At 42.3% G+C, this 20,873-nt stretch overlaps 1 protein-coding gene across 1 annotated transcript in view; it reads right to left on the reverse strand.

Annotated features, from left to right (window-relative positions):
- Positions 1-6,237: 6,237 nt before the first annotated feature.
- The window catches only part of LOC129148584 (protein mono-ADP-ribosyltransferase PARP14-like), a 67,456-nt gene continuing 52,820 nt past the window's right edge, over positions 6,238-20,873 (reverse strand). Inside the window, exons 11-17 of the mRNA XM_054713918.1 lie at positions 20,810-20,872; positions 20,316-20,483; positions 16,710-16,913; positions 13,945-14,544; positions 10,497-10,630; positions 6,901-7,075; positions 6,238-6,575 (exon numbers count right to left, since the gene is read on the reverse strand). Coding sequence (XP_054569893.1) covers positions 6,286-6,575; positions 6,901-7,075; positions 10,497-10,630; positions 13,945-14,544; positions 16,710-16,913; positions 20,316-20,483; positions 20,810-20,872 — 1,634 coding nt within the window. The 3' untranslated portion in view covers positions 6,238-6,285. The remainder of the gene's footprint in view (positions 6,576-6,900; positions 7,076-10,496; positions 10,631-13,944; positions 14,545-16,709; positions 16,914-20,315; positions 20,484-20,809; position 20,873) is intronic.

Here is a 20,873-nt window from a genome sequence, read left to right on the forward strand (position 1 = left end):
GCCATGCGATTTGTTTACATATTGTCTATGGTGGTTAGGGTTGTAGCGGCAGAGTTGAGTAGTGACAGAGACATTATGGCCCACAAAGCTGAAAATCTTCACTATCCCCTTACAGAAAACAAAAATTGCCAACTCCTGGCCTAATGCATCCACTGGGTAGATTCTAGCCTTGACCTGAAGTGATCACACTTCTAACACCTGCAGAATTCTCGCAGTTAATCCCTGTCATCCAGGGCAGGATACCAGTCGGGAGAAAAGTAGGTGGGGGTCCAACATGGAAGGAACTGGGACATGTAGGAACACCAGTCCTGGGAACAAAAAGGCCTGGATGCTACTGATGCCCAAAACTGACTAAAAGCTCGGTTTGGTGAAATTGATCCCATTCATTACATTTGCAAGATCTGGGGATAATTATTGTCATTACTCTCTTAGTAAGAATTTACAACTTAGAAACCATATTGATCTCTGCGTAACCACTTATGAAATAAATACATAACCAAAGATAAAGTCACCTTTTTGATGAGCTCACTACTGGTCCCATCCTTCTCAGTCTTCAGATTGAAACTATCAGTAAATCAAACAAACAAAAAAACTGCCTTCCAGGAGAGAGCCGGGGAGGGAGGTGTTGTGTGAACATGACAGGAAAGGAGGATCTGGAAAAAACCCTTCTGTAGCACTTGCCACCATCTGCCACTTGCCACTTGCCACTATATATTTACCTATTTATTTGATTGTTGTTTATCTTCCCCAACCAGAACCTCACAGCATGAGGGTTTAGACTTTGATTATTGCTGTATTCACAGATCAGTGACCAGAATATGGCAGGTGTTCATTAAATATCTGACTAAGTGGGTTATTCTTAAAAGGATGCCTTGTTGGCAATAATTCCTCAAATACAATGGGTTAAAGAATGTTTTAGTCAAGGGTATGATGTCCATGAACTTTAATAGGTGTATCTCTATTTTTAAAAAAATATATTCTATTGATTTTTTACAGAAAGAACGGGAGAGGGATAGAGAGTCAGAAACATCAATCAGCTGCCTCCTGCACACTACCTACTGGGGATGTGCCCACAACCAAGGTACATGCCCTTGACTGGAATCGAACCTGGGACCCTGCAGTCCACAGGCTGACGCTCTATCCACTGAGCCAAACAGGTTAGGGCGATATGTGTATCTCTATTGCAGAAATAAACATATCTTTGGCTTCAAAAATTTTATTTTTTATGTTTGTTACTCCTTTGACCACTGTTTTTCAAGTTGCAGGCTGTGACCCATTAGTGAGTCATAAATCAATCTAGGGGGTGAGAGCAGCGTGTGTTTTTTAAATGGGACATAATAGATAATTTCAGTGAATTCAATAGTAAATGCAAGTATTTTGTGAAACTTTGCAGGAAAAGTATTTTTTTCAGGGTAAATATATTTCATAAAACTTTTCAGTTATGTCTGTGTGTGTACTGAGCCTAATATAAAGTGTAGTTCTTAATGTAGGTCAGAAACATTTGAAAGTTGTTCTGAGACAAAGCATTTAACTCAGAGGTTATAGTGTTTGACATGCAGAGCTGGAAACAGTTAAGACATTGGGCCCAGATGGTGTGGCTCAGGAGTTGAGCTTCGACATATGAACCAGGAGGTCATGATTCGATTCCCGGGCCAGATTGCAGGCCCGATCCTCAGTGTGGGGTGTGCAGGAAGCAACTGATCAATTGATGTTTCTGTCTCTCTCTCCCTCTCCCTTCCTTTCTGAAGTCAATAAAAAATACAGTTTTAAAAAAATACATTTGTATGAATGGACTGGAAGTGTAAATAGGTAATGGGAGATAATTTCCTGACTTCAAATAAAGATACTATGATGCAGCAAGAGATCCTGGCTATCTGCAAAAGGGTAGCCTGAGAGAGAAGAGAGTGAAGGGGGAGGCTGTCAGCCACCTGGATACCTCAGTCCCGTTCATCCTCTGTTTCTCAGGTGAGCTGCCTGTGTGAGTGAAATCAATTATTAAAGCACTGACCCTGGAGCAGTGGTTCCCAACCCTTTTTTGGACATGCCCCACCTCAACATCTCTAAAACCTGATACCCCCCCCCCCATCGTGACATATTATTATTCAAAAAGTGAACTCCTATTCACATGGAGGAAGCTTAAAAAGCCATTAGCTTCCAAAGAACATGGCATCCATGAAAGAGAAAAACAAAAGAATGAAAGGACAATGGAAGTACTGAGGAAAAAATCACTAAGAAATTGTTTAAAAATAAAAATAATATGAAGTGATATGAAAAAAATAGCAAATAAAGTTTCAAAACAAAGACAACTGAAATGCATAAATATGTCACAATATATATTTATATACTGTGTATGAGGCCCCTAGAACCATAAGAAATGCAAAAAATTCACTGTCAATAACTCATTCTCGAATTGCCCCCTCCCCTAAAAATCAAATTGCCCCCCTGTGGGGTGTGTGCCCCACGTTGAGAACCTCTGCCCTAGAGGCTAGAGGGATAAAGGAATACAAGCTCATCCTGTGCCTAAAGTCACAGTAGGCACAGTGGCTACAGCCTCTGAGCTTTTAGGGGCCCACAAAAATGTTTAGTTTCTTTAAAATATATATATATATATAATCCATCTTCGATTACATTCATGTTTATATCAATGCAGTTGCAACGTACAAGTTTTAATTCTTAATAGAGTAAGAGACGCACAAAGGCTAAAGTGCCTGGGCCCATGAAAGTCCTAAGTGGCTGTGGGAACCCGGGGTTGCAGAAGCATTTGAGGTGCTTGCTGAAAATGCAGATTTCTGGGCGCCCTCTACAGCTACAGAATCTGACTCCTTTGGGATGCGCCAGGATTTACAGTCTCAGCAGACACCCCAGGTGACTTAAATACCAAAAACCTCTGACCAGGAGTTGGCCACTGTGACCTATCTCAGGCTCAAGGTGGGCTTCTCCAGCGGGGGCCCCTTGCTGGGGTCAGTTTGCCCTTCAGGTTTACTGAACTAAACCTGCGCTGGGCCCTCCCTGTAATTTTTAGCCGATTTATTTTTTAAAGAGAGACTGTTTTGTTTCAATCCTCACCCGAGGATATGCTTTTTATTGATTTTTAAAATTAATTAATTAATTATTTATTTATTTTTTTAGAGAGAGAAGAGGGAAGAGAGAGAGAAACATCGATGTGAAAGTAAAACATCAATCGGTTGCCTCCTGTATGCACCCTGACCAGGGATCGAACCCACAATCTCAATATGTGCCCTGACTGGGAATCAAAACGGGAACCTTTTGGTACTCGGGACGACACTCGAACCCATTGACCCACCCTGCCAGGGCTCAGCCGAATAGTATTACTACTCTGAGGACCCTCTGATGCTGTCATATTTAACTGTGGTCTTTCTCAGCCGTGGCCTGTGTTCATCATCAAGCTCTCCTGTATCTGCCCTTGAGGATAAAAATGTTCACCACCAAATGACATTTTCCAAGTCTTTTATTCAAAAAGCAGATACATGACATATTTCTCTTCATTGGGGATAACTTAACATTTACTGACTGGATCATTATACCTTGATTCAATGCACCCTGACGGTCAGCCTTGCCCTAAGTTAACCAAACCACTGGAGGAACAGCAATAGAGAGCGGGCCTCTCCTTTTTTCTTTCTTACATTCATGGTCAAGCCCTAGTTGAGATGCCAGTGCCCAATCCCCTTACCAAACAAAGAACAACAGCAAGAGAAATGCCCAGATGTCTATGTTAATGAAGCAGCCACTGTGGCCCTCTCAACCACCTACCTCTACTTGAAGCTCAGGTGCTGTTCCCCTTGGTCAGGGAAGAGCGACCCCTGGTGTCGGAGTGCACCATCTGCACAGGCTTTGCTGGCCTCAGCTGACCTCAGCCTACAGAGCTTCAAATGAAAACTAGGATAGAAACCAGAGCCAGAAGGAAAAAGTGAAGGAAACATAAAAGCGGTTCGCAGATTAGCTGAGATGTTCCTGGATTAGTAACATTCATCTAGAGGCCATGACCTGTCATGAGAAGCTTGATGACACAGGGACCTGATTCTGCTGGCTCTGAGGGCCGTTACCTAGGTGACTGACCTCAGGCAAGGAAGCTGCTTGCACTCTGAGCATCAGTTTCCTCAGCTTTAAAATGGGGATATAATTCTTACCTCACATGATTGTTTGGGGAATAAAATTAGTACTGTATTTGAAAGCATCTATTATACTATCTGGTACAAGCTAAGTGCTCAATAAGCAGTGTTTGAGCCTGAAATTTACCTAGGGAAAAGTTAAAAAAGAAACTTTCCTTTACCGTCCAACAGATCCTGAGTTAGCAAATTAGCATTATATTTCATTCCTTTATTGTGTGTATTTGCTGTAAATCATCAAAAGCTAGGCTTCCAAAGAAAATATGCCATTTAACAATCTTAGAATTCATTTCATCTTAACGTAACAGAGGGTTTCACACTAAAAATGTAGCAGGCATTATCCTACTGTTTCCACTGGGACAAAATGTGCACCAATGAGGAGTTATAAGAAGGCAGATTTGGACTCAACATTGAAAGGACCAACTGAGGCCAGGCCTGCTTGCTGCACAACTCCAGGGGCCACGATTCATCTACACAACAAGGCAGACCCCAGCCCTGGGCTGGGCAGGGCCCAGCTGCACTGCAGGCCCAGAGCCCCAACTACAGTCCCTCTGTCACGGGCTGGCTCATGAAAACGAAGTTCCCTATCACGGAATCTGTTCGATTTGAGGCAACATGACAATAAGTCAAGGATGTAGAAGAAGTGGTTCCTACTTGGATAGGAGTCTGACTAGACATTTTCAGTCCTTTTGTTTATTTGTTTGTTTTTTTGTTAATCCTCACCCAACCAGGGCCTGGGCCCGGGAGGAGCCTGCAACTAAGATACGTGCCCTTGACTTGAATCAAACCCAGGGCCTTTTGGTCTGCAGGCTGATGCTCTATCCACTGAGCCAAACTGACTAGAGCGACCTTTTTACTCTTAATTTGTTTTTTTTTTTTTTTAATTACATATATTTTATTGATTTTTTACAGAGAGGAAGGGAGAGAGATAGAGAGTTAGAAACATCGGTTAGAGAGAAATATCGATCAGCTGCCTCCTGCACGCCCCCCACTGGGGATGTGCCCGCAACCAAGGTACATGCCCTTGACCGGACTCGAACCCGGGACCCTTCAGTCCGCAGGCCGATGCTCTATCCACTGAGCCAAACTGACTAGAGCGACCTTTTTACTCTTAATTTGTTTATGAAATATTTCATTGGAAAATCCATAGGACTTCAGACCTCACTCCAGGAATAAAATAAATTGAATAAGACACCATCTCTGCCCCAGGAAAGAATGCAGTCCACTCACTCAGGAAGTTGTGCTCCCCACAGTAATATGGCATCCTGACATGGTAACAGCTGTCCCCTTCAGTGGCAGCTGAAATTGCATAGCTGTGCCCTCGGCTTTTAAGATTAAGGCTTTCCTTCCCTTCCTAGAAATATAAACCTGTTCTCTTCTTCTACAGTTTTGATGCCCATGGTTGTGGACAAACAGTTGTAACTAAATTAATTTAAATTCTAAAATTTATTGAATTCAAGAAAAGGTCGCTGCAGTTATGAAAGCGAAACTGAAGAAAGTCTGATTTCAGTAACAAGGATCTTTTGATCTTAGAATAATCGGTTAAGAGAAACAAAATCTAAAACGTGTGTACGTAGTATAGATCAGCAATTTTCAACTGGTGTGCCGCAATACTTTTATAACATGCAATACCTGACTAGTCAGGGACACTGACCTCATTTCCCTTTGATTGTCAAGTTAAAAAATGACAACAGCCACCCAGTTGGTGTGGCTCAATCACTGAGCATCAACCTATGAACCAGGAGGTCATGGTGGTTCGATTCCTGGTCGAAGCACATGCCCAGGTTTCAGGTTCGATCCCCAGTGTGGGGCGTGCAGGAGGTAGGCTGATTAATGATTCTCTCTCATCATTGATGTTTCTCTCTCTTTCTCTCTTCTTTCTCTCTCTATTTCTCTCTTTGTCGCTCCCCCTCTGCCTGCCTCTTTGAGATCAATAAAAATATATTTCTTAATGACAATAGTCAACCCTATAGCTACTGGTGTGAATGAATAAAAATTATACTGGGTGTTGTTGTTGTTTTTTTGTCAGTTCAGCCAAAAATATATATTTTTGGTGTGTCATAGAATTTTAGTAATTAGTTTATTGTGCCATGAGATGAAAAAGGTTGAAAATCGCTTGTGTAGATAAATAATGTCTTCAGTGAAGGATACCAAAATGTTATGTTTTAAAAGTAATCAGGTATTCTGGGTAAGCCTGGTAGTCATAAAATACCACAAATAAATTTGGAGTGCTCACATTATCTGTGACAGTATCATACAGGTCAAGGGGATTTTGAGGATTCTTTGGAGGAGGCACACGTAATGAATGATTTCCACGTGCGTACAATCCAGTAAGCACACGCACATAATACACATGCTTTTTCCCATTTGCGTCTGGTCTGGAGTAAGTATCATTGGCAGAATAAAGGGCCTGGACAGCAAAGTAGGTTCCCTTTCCATATGCCACAGCTGTGAAAAGAAAAACAACATTTTTAATATTGGTCTATAATTGGATGTATTGACTCAATATGTCAAATAATGTTAATATAATGTTCAGTTCTCTCTAAAGCCTCTTAAAAAATTGTGTGTGTTTTAATTTTAATAAATCACTCCTCCACCTCAAAGGGCCAGTCAGTCCCTTTGGGATGAAACTTAGTGAGTCTGACCTGAACCGCTGGCTGTACCCTGGCCATGAGCCATGAGGGACACAGTGCAATCCGCGGGATCCCTGAGCCAGCTTGGCTTCTCTTGGATGACACCTCCTTTGGAGCAGCCACGTGACGTACTTTCTTACCATTCTTTCCTGCATAACTGCGGTTAAAGCCATGTTGATTGACATGTGGCAAGGAGTCAGCATCTGTCCCATGGAAGAGCAGCTTCTCATTTTGTATATGGCCATTCTTGTCATCCATGGTTTTTTTCTTTGTCTGGTACTGCTTCCAGAGACTTGGATTCTGGATTCTCTCAATCTGCAAATCAATAAGGAAAAATATTCTGTCAGTGCCAAGGTCCTAACGAGGAATCAAACAAAAAACCATTTGGTGTTCCGGATGGCATTCCAACCAACTGAACCACCTGGCCTGGGCATGATCCTATTTTTTATCAGTAAAAATTAAACAGCAAATTCAATGCCAGATGGCAGCTCTCTGCATTCGGAAATCTTTTTACATCCAGTGCTTCACAAATCAGGCCTTGGGGAAAATGTTGTTTTAATTTTTAACATATTTTCTGCACCACATGCAGCAAGCAATATTTAGGATCTTGGGCGACCAAGGCAGTAATCACTGCTCCTGTTGCAGTGTACCCCACTTTGTCCCTTTGCCTCTCTCCTCTTCAGTCCTTTTAAGATATTGGTTTACCTAGCCAAGGTCTAACCACGAGAGAAGCACTAGAGTGTCTAGACAAGAAGGAAGTTAATTAATGAAAATGAATCTCTCATCCAATTGGAAGAGTGGGGCATGAATCCTGGTGGCAGGGAATCTGGCTGTAGACCAAAGTGGCCATGCTTGGAACATGGTATTGGGCTGGGTCGTCTTGCTCCTCCTGGGAATCCTCCTCAACCAAGATATCCCTCCCTCCCAATTAAAAGCATGCCACACGTGGGTGTCAGACCAGCCCATTCTGCACCTCACCCCTCCTACCAGTCTCAATGTGCTTTCTTCTTTAATTCTCTAGTTGTAGGACTTCCATTCAGCCAGATTTCAGGTGGTTCTGAATGATGGTTTTTCTGTACTTTAGTTGTAATTTTGATGTGGTTGTGGGGGGATGTAAGTGCCAGCGTTCTCCTTTGCCACTATCTTGGTTTCTCTCTGGTATATATCTCTTAGGACATTTCAAACCTGTTTGAATTATTATGTGCTTAACTACATGAGTAAACAGAATGGGGGAGAGTACCACAACTGGGGCCTAAAGGCACTGGCACCCTTGAGTTGGCAGCAGAAGGGTGACAACATAATGGAGGAACCCAGGATTCCAGGCCAGGGCAGTGAATAGCAATGTAGTCTGGCTGCACAGCTCAGGGAGGCCAGACTGAGAACTAGGCCTCTGACGTCTGGAGCGATGCTGACTTTGGTGCTCTCTAGTCATTTAATATATAAATGCACTTGTCCCAGGTTCACTCTCATTGGACCGAATCTCTTGGGAGAAGCAACTGGATTTCATCAGAGCATCCCCTCACATGGGTGTTTGGGGCGTGTCCCCAGTTCTGAAGAGCAGTTGTGGCAGTGCAAATAGAAAGTAAAAGAAAGTTTGCAAAGAAAGAAATTGTAGACCTTATTGGCACAATCATTATTATGGATGAACAGAAGGAACTCAAAAATCTCTAACTTTGGGGATCAATAGGGTAAAAAGGAGACATAAGTAAAACTTTAGACAATAAAAAAAAATCTCTTGCTTTACTCAGGGAGTGGTGAAACCAAGGTCAGAAAAGAGAAGGAAGGGGAAGATAATTACTTAGAGATCATGAGTTAGGTTTTAGGAAGTTGATTTAGCAGACAGATAATCAAGTGGAGATATTTTTATTTTACTGCGAATATGTTCTAGAGCTAGAGTCAAAGTTACAGGTTGGTGATATGTTGATTTGAGAGCTATTTACATTGACATAATAGCTGCATCCATGAACGTAAAAACATTCCCTGGTGAAGTGCAGAGACAGAAGACCAAAGTATAAACCCTGTGGGTAAAGCTAGGATGAGGGTTTTGGAGTAGAAACAGATACCAGTGATAATTAAAGGAAAATTAATTAATAAAGAAGAAAACATCAACATATTATTGCCATAGAAGGTGGGAAAGAAAGAAAACAAATTTCAAATAGCAATATTAATTTTTAAGAGTAGGAGATGCCAAAATAAATGAGATGAACAGTGAAAGGACTAGTGGGTTTACTAAGGAAGCAAGCACTGTTGGCCAGTGAACAGTGGGGCAAAGGCACATAACCCAACCCTGAGGAGCCTTCGCCGGTCTCTCTGTGGTGGTTTGCTTCTTACCAACTCCAACTTTGAAGCCATATCTTTACATTTTAATTAGCTTGCTTCACAAAGAAAGTATATGTCGTTAGTGTACTAATATCATATTGCAATCTATTATTTACATTATAAAAGGCCAGGGGCAATTACATCCTAAATGACCAGACAGATGACTGGTCACCAGGCAGGCAGGGAGGCGGGGGGATGGGTGGGGTAGCGTGGGGGGGAGGGGCGGGGGAAGGAGCAGGGCAGGGCAAGGCGGGTGCAGCGAGGTCTTTAGCCTCTGGCCTGGGGCCGTTGGAGGTCTAATGACTTCGCTGCTGCCTCAGTAGCTATGGGTCAGGCCCAGAGAAAGGCCAGGAGATAGGCCCAGAGACGCTGACTGGCATAGAAATGGAGCAATCAGAACCTAATTTGGGTGAACTGCGAAGGCAGAACCTAAGGTGGGGGCTGAGGAGGGGTTTTAAGGGCAACAGCTGTTTGGTGTAAGGTGTAAGAAAGTAGTTCAATTTTTTAATGACCAGTTTGGAAGTACACTGAGTGGCCAGAATATTATGATCTCTGAACGCATAATAATCTGGCCACTCAGTGTATATCCTATATAATAAAAGGCTTCGACCAGGAGGCAGGCCAGCCAACCACCCATGTCCCCTCCCCATTGCCAGGCTGGCCAGACCCCACCCATGCACGAATTCAAGCACTGGGCCTCTAATATATATACATATAGTGCACATGGCTAGCTATCAGTCCAGATATAGGGATTATGTATTTTTGTCTGCCAAGAGCATCTCTTCCTGCTGAAAAATGCTTTCTCTCCCCCCCATTTAAGCAATCTATTTATACTAATAAAAGGGTAATATGCTAATTAGACCCGGTCAATCGGCCATCTTCTGGACATCCGAATTCCTTCCAGAAAAAGCCATGGTGGTGGGGGCTATGGCAGAGGCAGTTACGGGCGATTCGGCTGGCAGGGGAGGGCAGTTGGGGGCAAGTTCAGGCCAGCAGGGGAGGGCAGTTAGAGGCAAGATCTGGCTGGCAGGGGAGGGCAGTTAGGGGTGATCAGGCAGGCAGGCAGAGGCAGTTAGGGTCAATCAGGCAGGTAAGCGGTTAGGAGCCAGTGGTCCCAGATTGCGAGAGGGATGTCCAATTGGAGAGGGTACAGGCTGGGCTGAGGGAAACCACCCCCATGCACAAACTTTGTGCATTGGGCCTCTAGTTTTATAATAACTGACTCAAAAATCTCAGTCTTAATGTCTCAGGAATTTTGGGGAGATGAGTAAAATCTAGAATTTAAAATCTAATTATCATGAAATATTCTAATTCTGTGTTAAAAATATGTTAGGAAGTAAATATAAATGTATTTATCCAGGAACACGATACGCCTTATTTCCACCATTAAGAAACTCCATGTCATCAGAATGCTTACCTTCTCTATCTTGAATTGTGAGCAGGTCAGATTGAAGGCATCTGCCACTTTTCTGTATTCTGGTTGACCAGGCTTTAGCTCAACCAGACAGACACGCTGCTGCTTCATATCACTCCAGTGTCCAGGGATCTCAACTGCAAAGTAGACATTTGAGGGCACTCTGCACCCGGGAAGGCTCATCTACACAGTCCCCCTCCCTGGTATGCTTCAAAGAACTGAGTATCATGTGTGCTGTTGTTTTACAATCTCCTGATTCAATGTATTTAATACATTAATTATATTTCGAGGAGAATGTTTTCCAAAGCATGGACTACAAACCACCACAGAACCAACGGTAATGCTTATTAAAACACACACACACACACACACACACACACACACACACACACACACATCTATCAAATCAAAATCACTCAGGAGTGAAACCTGTGTGCCTACATCTTTACAAGTCTTGATCATGCCCAGATTTGAAAACTGCTGGTGTAGTATGACTAGACTGCATATTCTGCTCAGTCTCTAATCTGTCATCCTACCTAATAAAACAGTAATATGTAAATTTATGCGTCTGGGTGAGGCTGGGTCCTGGGCCCGGGTGAGGCCACTCGCCCCTGGGTCCGGGTGAGGCCATGCGCGCCTAGGTCCAGGTGAGGCCACGCGCCCCGGGGCCTGGGTGATGCTGGGTCCCAGGTCCAGGTGAGGCCGCGCCCCTGGGTCCGGGCGAGACCAAACCAGAGGGAGTCGGACCTGCATTACCACCATTTGTCCATCATCCAGAACTGAAAAGTCAGTGCTGACATGTACACATAAGGAACTGGTGGACATTGAAATTGGGTCTCAAAAGAACTGTTGGTCCACAAAGAAACTCACTACAGACTGATTCATTTGCCTGTCAGCATAACTATTATTGCTCGTCTCACATTCGGTTCTTATAAGTATATCTCTAGTGACACATGATCTCGCTCATCTAGGGGAAATGATGAACAACATAGACTGATGAACAAGAACAGACCCAGAAACAAGGAGGCATTGATCGGACTGTTGGGCCTCAGAGGGAGGGTAGGGGAGGGTGGGGGGAGGGGGGAGAAATCAACCAAAGGACTTGTGTGCATGCATACGAGCCTAACCAATGGTTAAGGACAACAGGGGGGTGGGGGCATTTGTGGGGAGGAGTGTGGGATGGGAATGGGGGGATGAGGACAAATATGTGACACCTTAATCAATAAAGAAATTAAAAAAATAAAAAATAAAAAAACAAATTTACTGCACCTTTGCTACACACAAGCCACGCCCACTGACCACGCCCACTAACCAAGCCACACCCACCATCCAATCAGAGCGACTATGCAAATAAACCCGACCAAGATGGTGGCTAATTTGCATACATAGGCGCCCTGAGCTGACCCCCTGCATCGGATTGCAGGGAGCTGGGGTCTGCTCTGGCACCAGACCGAAAGCTTCTGCAGGAGGCTTTTGGCCTGGAGCCGGAGCAGACACCCAGCTCCCCGCTTTAGGTGGATGATGGGCATGGCGGACACCCAGCTCCTCGCTCTGATTGGATGGTGGGCATGTCGAGCGGACCCCCTGCCATCGATTGCAGGGAGCTGGGGGTCCGCTCCTGCCCAAGAGGCTTTCGGTCTGGGCAGAGCAGACCCCAGGTGGGGGGAGGGGGGAGGGGGCAGGGGCTGAGCCGGTGATCAGAGGGAGCTGGAGAGGCCTGCCCAGGCCTAAAGCTTCGGCCAGAGGCTTTAGGCCTGGGCAGGGCCCAGCCCTCCATTGGTGTGAACTATAGAGGAAACACCTTTTCTGACTGCACATTGGCTAAGCTTCCTGTATGCCACTGGTAATATTCTTAGTAACTTGGGTAATAAGAATCCAAAAGGTTGATCTAGGGTTTTTCCGCCACACTTCTGGAGAAAAAAATGAAGGTCCGCTGCTGGAAGGCTAAGAAATGTCATACCTGCCCTAGCCGGTTTGACTCAGTGGATAATGCCTCAGCCTGCAGACAGCAGGGTCTGGGTTTGATTCTGATCAAAGGCATGTACCTACGTTGCAGGCTCCTCCCTGGCCGGGGGCCAGATCAGGGCTCATGCAGGAGGCAACCAATCAAAGTGTTTCTCTCTGTCTTTCTCTTTCTCTTCCACATTCTCTAAAAGTCAATGGAAACATACCCTCAGGTGAGGATAAAAAATAAAGAAAGAAATCTATATCCTATGAAAGACACATCTTGAAAATGCCTAAAGAAAGTTGTCATTTTTTTCTTGGTGAAGGGACTGGAGTCCATGTTGATGAAAACACCTTGGTGGCTGCGGTGACTGACAGTGGCTGCAGCAGTGGGGTGATGGGGCTGGTGCCTTCCCCTGACCAGCCCGGTTGCCTCCCACAAAGGGAGGCCAGACTGCAGCTTAGGTACGCTCCCTGTGGGGCGCGGGCCTAAGCAGTCAATAGGACATCCCCTGAGGGCTCCCAGTATGTGAGAGGGGGCAGGTTGGGCTGAGGGACCCCCGACCCCCAGTGCATGAATTTCGTGCACCGGGCCCCTAATAACTCAATAATTTAACAATCAATTATTTCCCTGTGATGTTTTAAATAGTCACTATTGTCTTCTTTACAAATGCAAGGATTTTTGCTAGAGCTCCCACCACAATGCCATCCACATCGGTTCTTTTGTTATTCTCCACAACATCCTTAAGATTTCAGTGGGTGGTGAGTTTTGCTATGTGGCAGCTCTATCTCCTCTTCTGTTAAAGTTTTATTCTTGAGTTCTCATTGTCCCAGGGTTGGTCAGGGTGTGAGGAATTCATTCACACTGATCTCCCAAAAGATGGAGAGAAGGTACTGAAAGGGAAGCCACTTTTACTAGTGTTCAGTGGGGGACTTCTGTGGTTTGAAGTCTGTCTCACCTCCATAGGAGACAAGCATTCCCTTCTCGGAAGCAGATCCAGTCACAGAATCTGAGGCTGCTTCCTATGTGTGTGTCTAGGAACTTTATTCTCAGGGCAGAGGAGGAAGTGACTTCTGGGAGATCCCGCAGGCTCCTGGGCCTCTCTGGGTACCAATCACAGAGGCAGAAAGTGCCCACTTTCTGACAGGCTGTCTTCTCCCTTTTCTTCTAAATAAAACCTTGGGCCACTTTTCTTTTAAGCCCATGGCTGTCCCTCTCCTGCCTGGAGCAGCTATTACCTCCCAGAAGAACTGGCTCTAGGGAGCTTGTGAACTACAAACAGGCGAGGTTTGGCTATGGTACCACTAAGATGGCCATCCTCAGGATGTTGGGCTCACCCAGCCTCTATTTTCCCCACCTTAATGTAAACTCCATGAGTTTTCTATCTTAATACAAAAGTCACTTGAATTTTATCGACTTGACTACAATTTTGATAGATATACAAGATAGTGTTAAGCTCAAAGTAAGTGTAAAATAGTGGAAAACAAGCATGAAAGTTTGACTCACCTTGAGGTTTCGCGATGCGCTGAATTTGTAAAGTGTGTCCGTTTGCACCTGTAGCAATGCAGGTTTTCATGTCCACCGTATAGTTCTGATTATTAATTTGGACATCAACTGTTTTTCCCTGTTTTTTTCTTGCCTCCTCCAATTTCATATTGGTTATTTTGTCAAAACTACGAGAAGTGTTGTTGTCGTCATATTGCCATTCTACAAAGTCAGTGATACAATCTGCTCTGGATTCCTGCTCTTTGGCTGATCTAACTGTCTTGATCATTTCCTCTACAGCATTTCTAGCCTGTTCCACATCTCTGATAATTCCTGAAACCTTAATCAAAGGTTTCTGATGGTCCAATTCCACGAAAATATTCAAGTCCTTCTGCAGCTTATTCAATTCCTGATATTCCTTTTCATCAAAGTCTTTGATACATTCCTCTGCACTGGTGTAAAGACTCTGTTCCTTTTCCATCAGATTCTGTAGGCAGGAGACGGCGTTTTGTACACACGTTTCATTTTCACCACACACCTGAAAAATTGCTGATTCCGTTTTCTTCTCCAAAACCAAAGGCTTTCGTTTGGGGGGAGGTTGCTTTGAGAAGCCCAAAAATGCTAAAAAAGGAACACAAGGGAACGCAACAATTGTTTTGGATTTAAAAAGAAAAAAAATATTTAGCTCTTAGCTATTTCTCCCTTTCTTTCTCCTTCCCTCTCTCCCTGCCTTCTTCCCTTCTTTTATAGTTGCTGTGCTGTATATCGAATTTCTAGGACTTATTAATCTTATAATTGGAAGTGTGTACCTTTTGAGTACCTTCACCCATTTGCACACCTCCCACCATCCCACTTCTGGCAACCACCAATCTGTTCTCTGTTAGAGTCCACATATTAGATTTATTATATATTATTTGTCTTTCTCTGTCTGACATTTCATTTAGCATAATTCCCTCAAGGACCATCCATGTTGGTGCAAATGGCAGGATTTCCTTTTTTATGACTGAATAATATTCCATCACCAATGAAGGATTAGACCAAAGGAGGTTTACAGTTGCTCATATGGAAAATAATACCATAATTTATAAGTAATTATTCAAGAATAAACTTCACTTTCACATACTCACAACTATAAACCTACTTTTCCCCCACCCTGTATATACCACATCTTCTTTACCCATTTATTTTGCCAATGGACAGTATGTTGTTTCCATGTCTGGGCTATCTCAATAATGTTTCAATGAACATGGGGGGGGGCAGATATCTTTTAGAGATAATGATTTCATTTCCTTCAGATAAATACCCAGAAGTGTAACCACTGTATCATGTGTTATTTATAGTTTTAATTTTTTTAAGAATCTTCTACTATTTCCTATAGTGGCTGTACCAGTTTACATACCCAGTGCACAAGGATTCCCTTTTCTCCACATTTTTGTCAACATTTATTTCTTATCTTTTCCATAATAGCATTCTAACAGGTGTGAGATGATATCTCATTATTATTTTGATTTGCATTTCCCTGATGATTAGTGATGCTAAGCCCCTTTTCATGTACCTGTTGGCTAATTGTATATATTCTTTGGAAAAATATGTCTATTCATATCCTCTGCAAATTTTTTAATTGAATTGTTTGGTTTTTTTCATTGAGTTGCATGAGTTCTTTATATATTTTTTATATTAACACCTAATCAGGTATATGACTTGCAAATAGTTTCTTCCATTCAGTAGTTTGATGGTTTTCTTTGCTATACAGAAGCTTTTTTGTTTGATATATTCATACTTGTTTATTTTTGCTTTTCGTGTGTGTGTTTTTGGTGTCAAAGCCAAAATATTATTGTCAATACTGATGTTAAGAAGCTTACCCCTTATGTTTTCTTTTAGAAGGTTTATGGTTTCAGATCTTACATTCAAGTCTTAAATCTATTTTGAGTGGATTTTTGTGCATGGTGTAAGATAGTGGCAAGTTTCATTCTTTTGCATGGCTGTCCAGTTTTCACAATACCATTTATTTTAGCATATGTGCTACTGAAGTGAGTGCCCAACACTATTTATTAAACAGACTATCCTTTGCTCATTGTATATTTTTGGCTCCTTTGTTGTAAATTAATTGATCATATATGCATGGATTTATTTCTGGGTTCTCTATTCTCTTCCATTGATCTGTGTCTGTTTTTATACCAATACCCTACTGTTTTGATTATTACAGCTTTGAAATATACTTTCAAATCAGGAATTGTGATGCTTCTAACTTGATTATTCTTTAAAGAGAATTTTTTGTGTGCTATTTTTGGGTCTTTTGTGATTCCATACATTCTTTGCAATTGTTTGTTGTATTTCTGAGAAAATTGAATTTGAATTTAGCACTGAATCTGTAGATTGCTTTAGGAAGTATGGATAGTTTTACAATAATAATTCTTACAATACATGAGCAAGATAAATAAGTACCAAGAATATAATGTACAGCATGATGACAATAGTTAACACACCTGTATGATATATATGAAAACTGTTAATTCTAAAAGTTCTCATCACAAGGAGAAAAAATCATTTTGCTTTCTCATTTTAAGAGATGTATGAGATGATGGATACTAACTAAACATATTGCAGTAACATATGTAAAGTCAATCCATTATGCAGTACACCTTAACCTGTGACGTATATCCATTATATCTCAATAAAACCAGGGGAAGCTAATAAACTACCACAAAAAATATTGTAGAATATTAGCTATTTCTCATGTGACCTCATTATTAGAAACATGCATTTCATAAAAATCAACAACTCACATGCAATTTTAGACATTATAGACTGTGAGGGAACCTGGGAGCCTTCTCTTTGTTTCATGTTGGCACAAAAAACATCCATTATTTGAGGTTGAAAGATAACAACTTTAACTTTTTTCACAGACCGGGCAAGTCCTTTCTGGATAAAGTCTTCAATGGCATCCATTATGGCTTCAGCAACCTTGTCTGGGTCTTGTTGAGCACTTCCTGGAAAGGCAAATAAAAATGACTAGCAAAATAAAGATCCAATTGAAAAAAGCTGAGGATTAAATTAGTGATTCTAATTCTAAGAGAATGAATCCACACACCCCAAATTTTTCATCTCCATGGACTTTTCTAACAATCCATCAGCAAACACTTTTGAAGCCCTAGATGCACTGGAGAGTTTTTGTTCCAAGGATGTCAAGAAGCCAACAGCCCCACAATGAAAAAAGGAAATCTAACTTTTGATGTCTGATGTTCATATTTGCTCTATTTACTGGATTCCAGCTCATTCTGTTTCTCTGTGTTACAAAGCACAGTTTATCTTTCTTGGCTCTCTAGTGTTCTCAAAATATCCGAAGTGAAAGATACTAATACATATTGAAATATCATGCTCTTTAAAGACCACAGCAATTTTTTTTTTCTTTATCATCACTTGACTTTACACATGTGTCCATTTTCTTTGGGGACTTGATTTATTCTAAGAGAATTTTGTAAGACACCTAGAGATCTAAGCTATTTGTTATCATCTATACTCTTTTACATGCAAGTTATCCTTGAACCTCCAGGAAGTCTTTCTTCCCACACTTGGTGAGATTTTAGCTGAGTAGCAGGATTCAAGGTTACCATCTGAGAGGGTCATCTCCTAATTAAGCATGCTCCATACCTTTTTTCCTCCAGCTTACTGCCTTGGTAAGATCATGGCAAGTTCCTTGAAAATTCTCATAAAAAACCATGGTAGCAGTCCCATATGAACAGCAGCTATCACAGTGGGTGGGGGAAGGGCAGGTAACAATGTAAAAGTCCCCTAACAAACCTGGTGTGAGAAACTAAGGGCCCACTAGGTTTATCCCCATTGATGGTGCCCACCATTATCGCAGAAATAAGATAGACTTGGCTCCGTGGACAATTGTGGGAATGTAGACAAACCCCACATAAAACTAACCAAGAAGGTTTGTTCAGGTTTTTGTTTTTTGTTTTTAATTAGATGAGCAGGGAAAAAGGGAAATTCTCCTTTGCAAAGCTATGGTTATCTCATGATATTTGGAAGAATTCAAATAGGAGTGTTTAGATATAGTCACTCACTTTCAACAAATATTTAATGTGTCCCATCAAAAGCTAGAAGCTCATCTAGGCACTTAGGATACATGTCATATAATATGTAAAGATGAATGGTGTTCAATAGGTGAAGTATGGAAAACTGAGGGAAAGTCTACAACTGTGTAATAGGCGTGTGATATGTGCAACCTCACCTGGTGTGTTCAGGGAAATAGATCTGTTTTTGAGAAAAATAAGTCTGCAAGGCCTACCATGCCAGTGGTGGGGGGATAGGAGGCACTGGGGTACAGAGCGCAGGTCTAGATAGGAGGCTATAATAAAAAGTTAGGCAAAGACAAGAATTGAAGAAAAAGGGGTCAGAGCAAGGAGATATTTAGGAAATAAAGTCAGGAAGACCTAGGGACCAACTGCCTGTATACCTGGCATATTGTTGAAGTATACATGTACCTTCTTTTCCCACCCGCACACCTTCATCTGTATATCATGGGCACACAGTACTGCGGTTGTTTCTTTACATGTCTGTCTCACTATGAGCTAGGTGCTTCTTGTGGACTGGATCCTTTTCTTGGGCATCTTTCTATCCTCCAGGCTTCTGCCTGGTGCCTGGCACATAGCAGTCACTCAGAAAACATTTAATCAAACTAATTAATAAACTAATAAACATGGGAGCGATAAAGAGGGTAGAGACAAGGATTCTAAGTAGAAAGTGATGTAATCAGTGATATAACAGGAAGGGAAGGTTTTCTAGGGAGAAGGCAGTGAATTGGGTTTGGAGTTTTCATTGAACTTGAGGTGCTTGCAGGAATCAGTGACCACCCATTCTCTCCCTGAGGCCAGATATCTGAAGGTACTAGGTAGAGGGCTTCCTTTTGGGCCAGAAGCTGTCTTGATCCCTCCCAGCCAAACTCAACTCATAAACACAACTAAGGGAGAAAGCGTCCCCATCTGTTTGTCTAGGGACCAGCTCAGGTGGTGATAGAGATAAGTAAAGAAGATAAGCAAGGAGATCTTGCTAATGTGCTGTTATTTGTGCAGAACAACACTGCCATCAGGTCGATAGAAGAAACAAAAGGTTTGCAGTAATGCAGAAATACTCAAACATGCATACATATGTATACAAAACTAAACCAGCCTCATTTGCTTGTTTCTTTTTTGACTCTATCTGGGTACTCCCTTGGGCAAGTCTATGCTAACCCTGGGCTGCCTGCTTTTTTGGCCCAAATAAAGTTAAGATAGAAACACAAGACCAGAATAAAGAGGAAATAGTAAATGGAGACAAAGACTAGACAATCATTAAGGGGTATTTGCAAGACATGATAGATGATAGAGAGATAGGTAGAGATAGAAAGAGAGGTAGGTAGGTAGGTAGGTAGGTAGGTAGGTAGGTAGGTAGGTAGATAATTAGATAGATAAATAGATAGATAGATTGACAGATGATAGATTACATGTTGGCTGATGTGAAAGTGACAAGGATGGGTAAGTTTATTGAGGCTAAACTTTTGGAGGGCCTACCAGACCAGTGCAGACATTCAAACTTCGATTCCTGAGCAATGGAATGATCAATCCAGTGTTGAGTGGTCCCTCTCTGGAACCAGTCAACTCCATTCCACATCAAGCCAGATGGAATTTGCCTCCCTGGACCACCTCTCTTAAGGGAGATCAAGCAACAATTCCTATTCAATGCATACTAATAGAACTCAGATTCCTGGGAAAATAGCTAAAAAAACCAACAACAACAAAAAAAACCTTAGTAATGATAAACCAAAGCCCATCTTTTTATATGGAGAATCAATCACACAATCATTATATAGTCAGAGGAAAACAGGAAACTTGAAAGAGGCAAGGAGGCTGAGAAGAGAAAGGTGGTGAGTTGAGTGTCTGACCCATTAGAACCCATTGGGTTAAGGTGACTGGACTGAAAGGTTTCTGTGCAGAGATGCCCTAAGGCCAACCTGCACAGCCACTGCTCAAGAGGTGAGAGAAGAGGCTTGGCAATGCTCACCTGGGAGTCAGTTACAGGGAGGTGGAAGTCGATGCACTGATGTTCTCCATGGAGAGGGGATGGAGGGGAAGGTTAAATACTAAATAATGGGGGATATAGAAGAGATGAAAAAAGAGAAAGGAACAGGTGAAAAGAGAAGGAGGGATGGCCATTCTTTCTCTTTGCTCCTTTCCCTTCCTCTCTCTTCTCCTCCATATTAGAGCGCAGATGCCTTGCTCCTTCCCTCAGTGACTGCCTTGGGGTGAGGAAGCTGCCATTCCTCAGACTCAGCATCAACTACATTCTGATCAGCAGGAAAATTAAGGGAAAAGGGACACCTAAGAATTTAGCCTTGAGAGGCTACCAACCTGTCCCAATGGCTGGGAGGCAAATGGTGGAGTGATTCAATTTTTCACACTCTTGCAAAACACAGGTAACTGATCTCTTGACATCAGCTCCACCATCGACATGAATAATATTCTTGCACTTCAGTGCTCCACCATCAGTAATTATATAACCATTGTTGTGCTGTTGAGCTAAGAAACAAAACAAAAAGTTGAAAAATCAGATGCTAAACTTACTCTCTGACTGTTTACAAAGCAAAATGTGTGCTTTGGCAAATAAAGCATTTTGTGCCAATAAGAGACTCCTGAAATATTACCTCTGATGAATCTTTCTTGCTTACCTTCTCTTTTTAGCCATGATCTCACTTTTCACTCCTCTTCATTTCTAATTCTCTATGAGTGGAATTCTTTAGTAAAATGTATGATTTTAAGATTAATATGTTGTTTCCCTCTCCACAGCCTCCCACATTCAGCCTTCCACTTACTCTTTAGGACCGAAAAATAGCATAGTGCCTTACCTAGGCGAGAACATTCTATTTCCACATTTTGTCCAGCCTTTTCCAAAATTGCTTTGGAGACCCC

This window comes from Eptesicus fuscus, chromosome 3 (assembly GCF_027574615.1).
Source record: "Eptesicus fuscus isolate TK198812 chromosome 3, DD_ASM_mEF_20220401, whole genome shotgun sequence".
Lineage (NCBI taxonomy): Eukaryota > Metazoa > Chordata > Mammalia > Chiroptera > Vespertilionidae > Eptesicus > Eptesicus fuscus.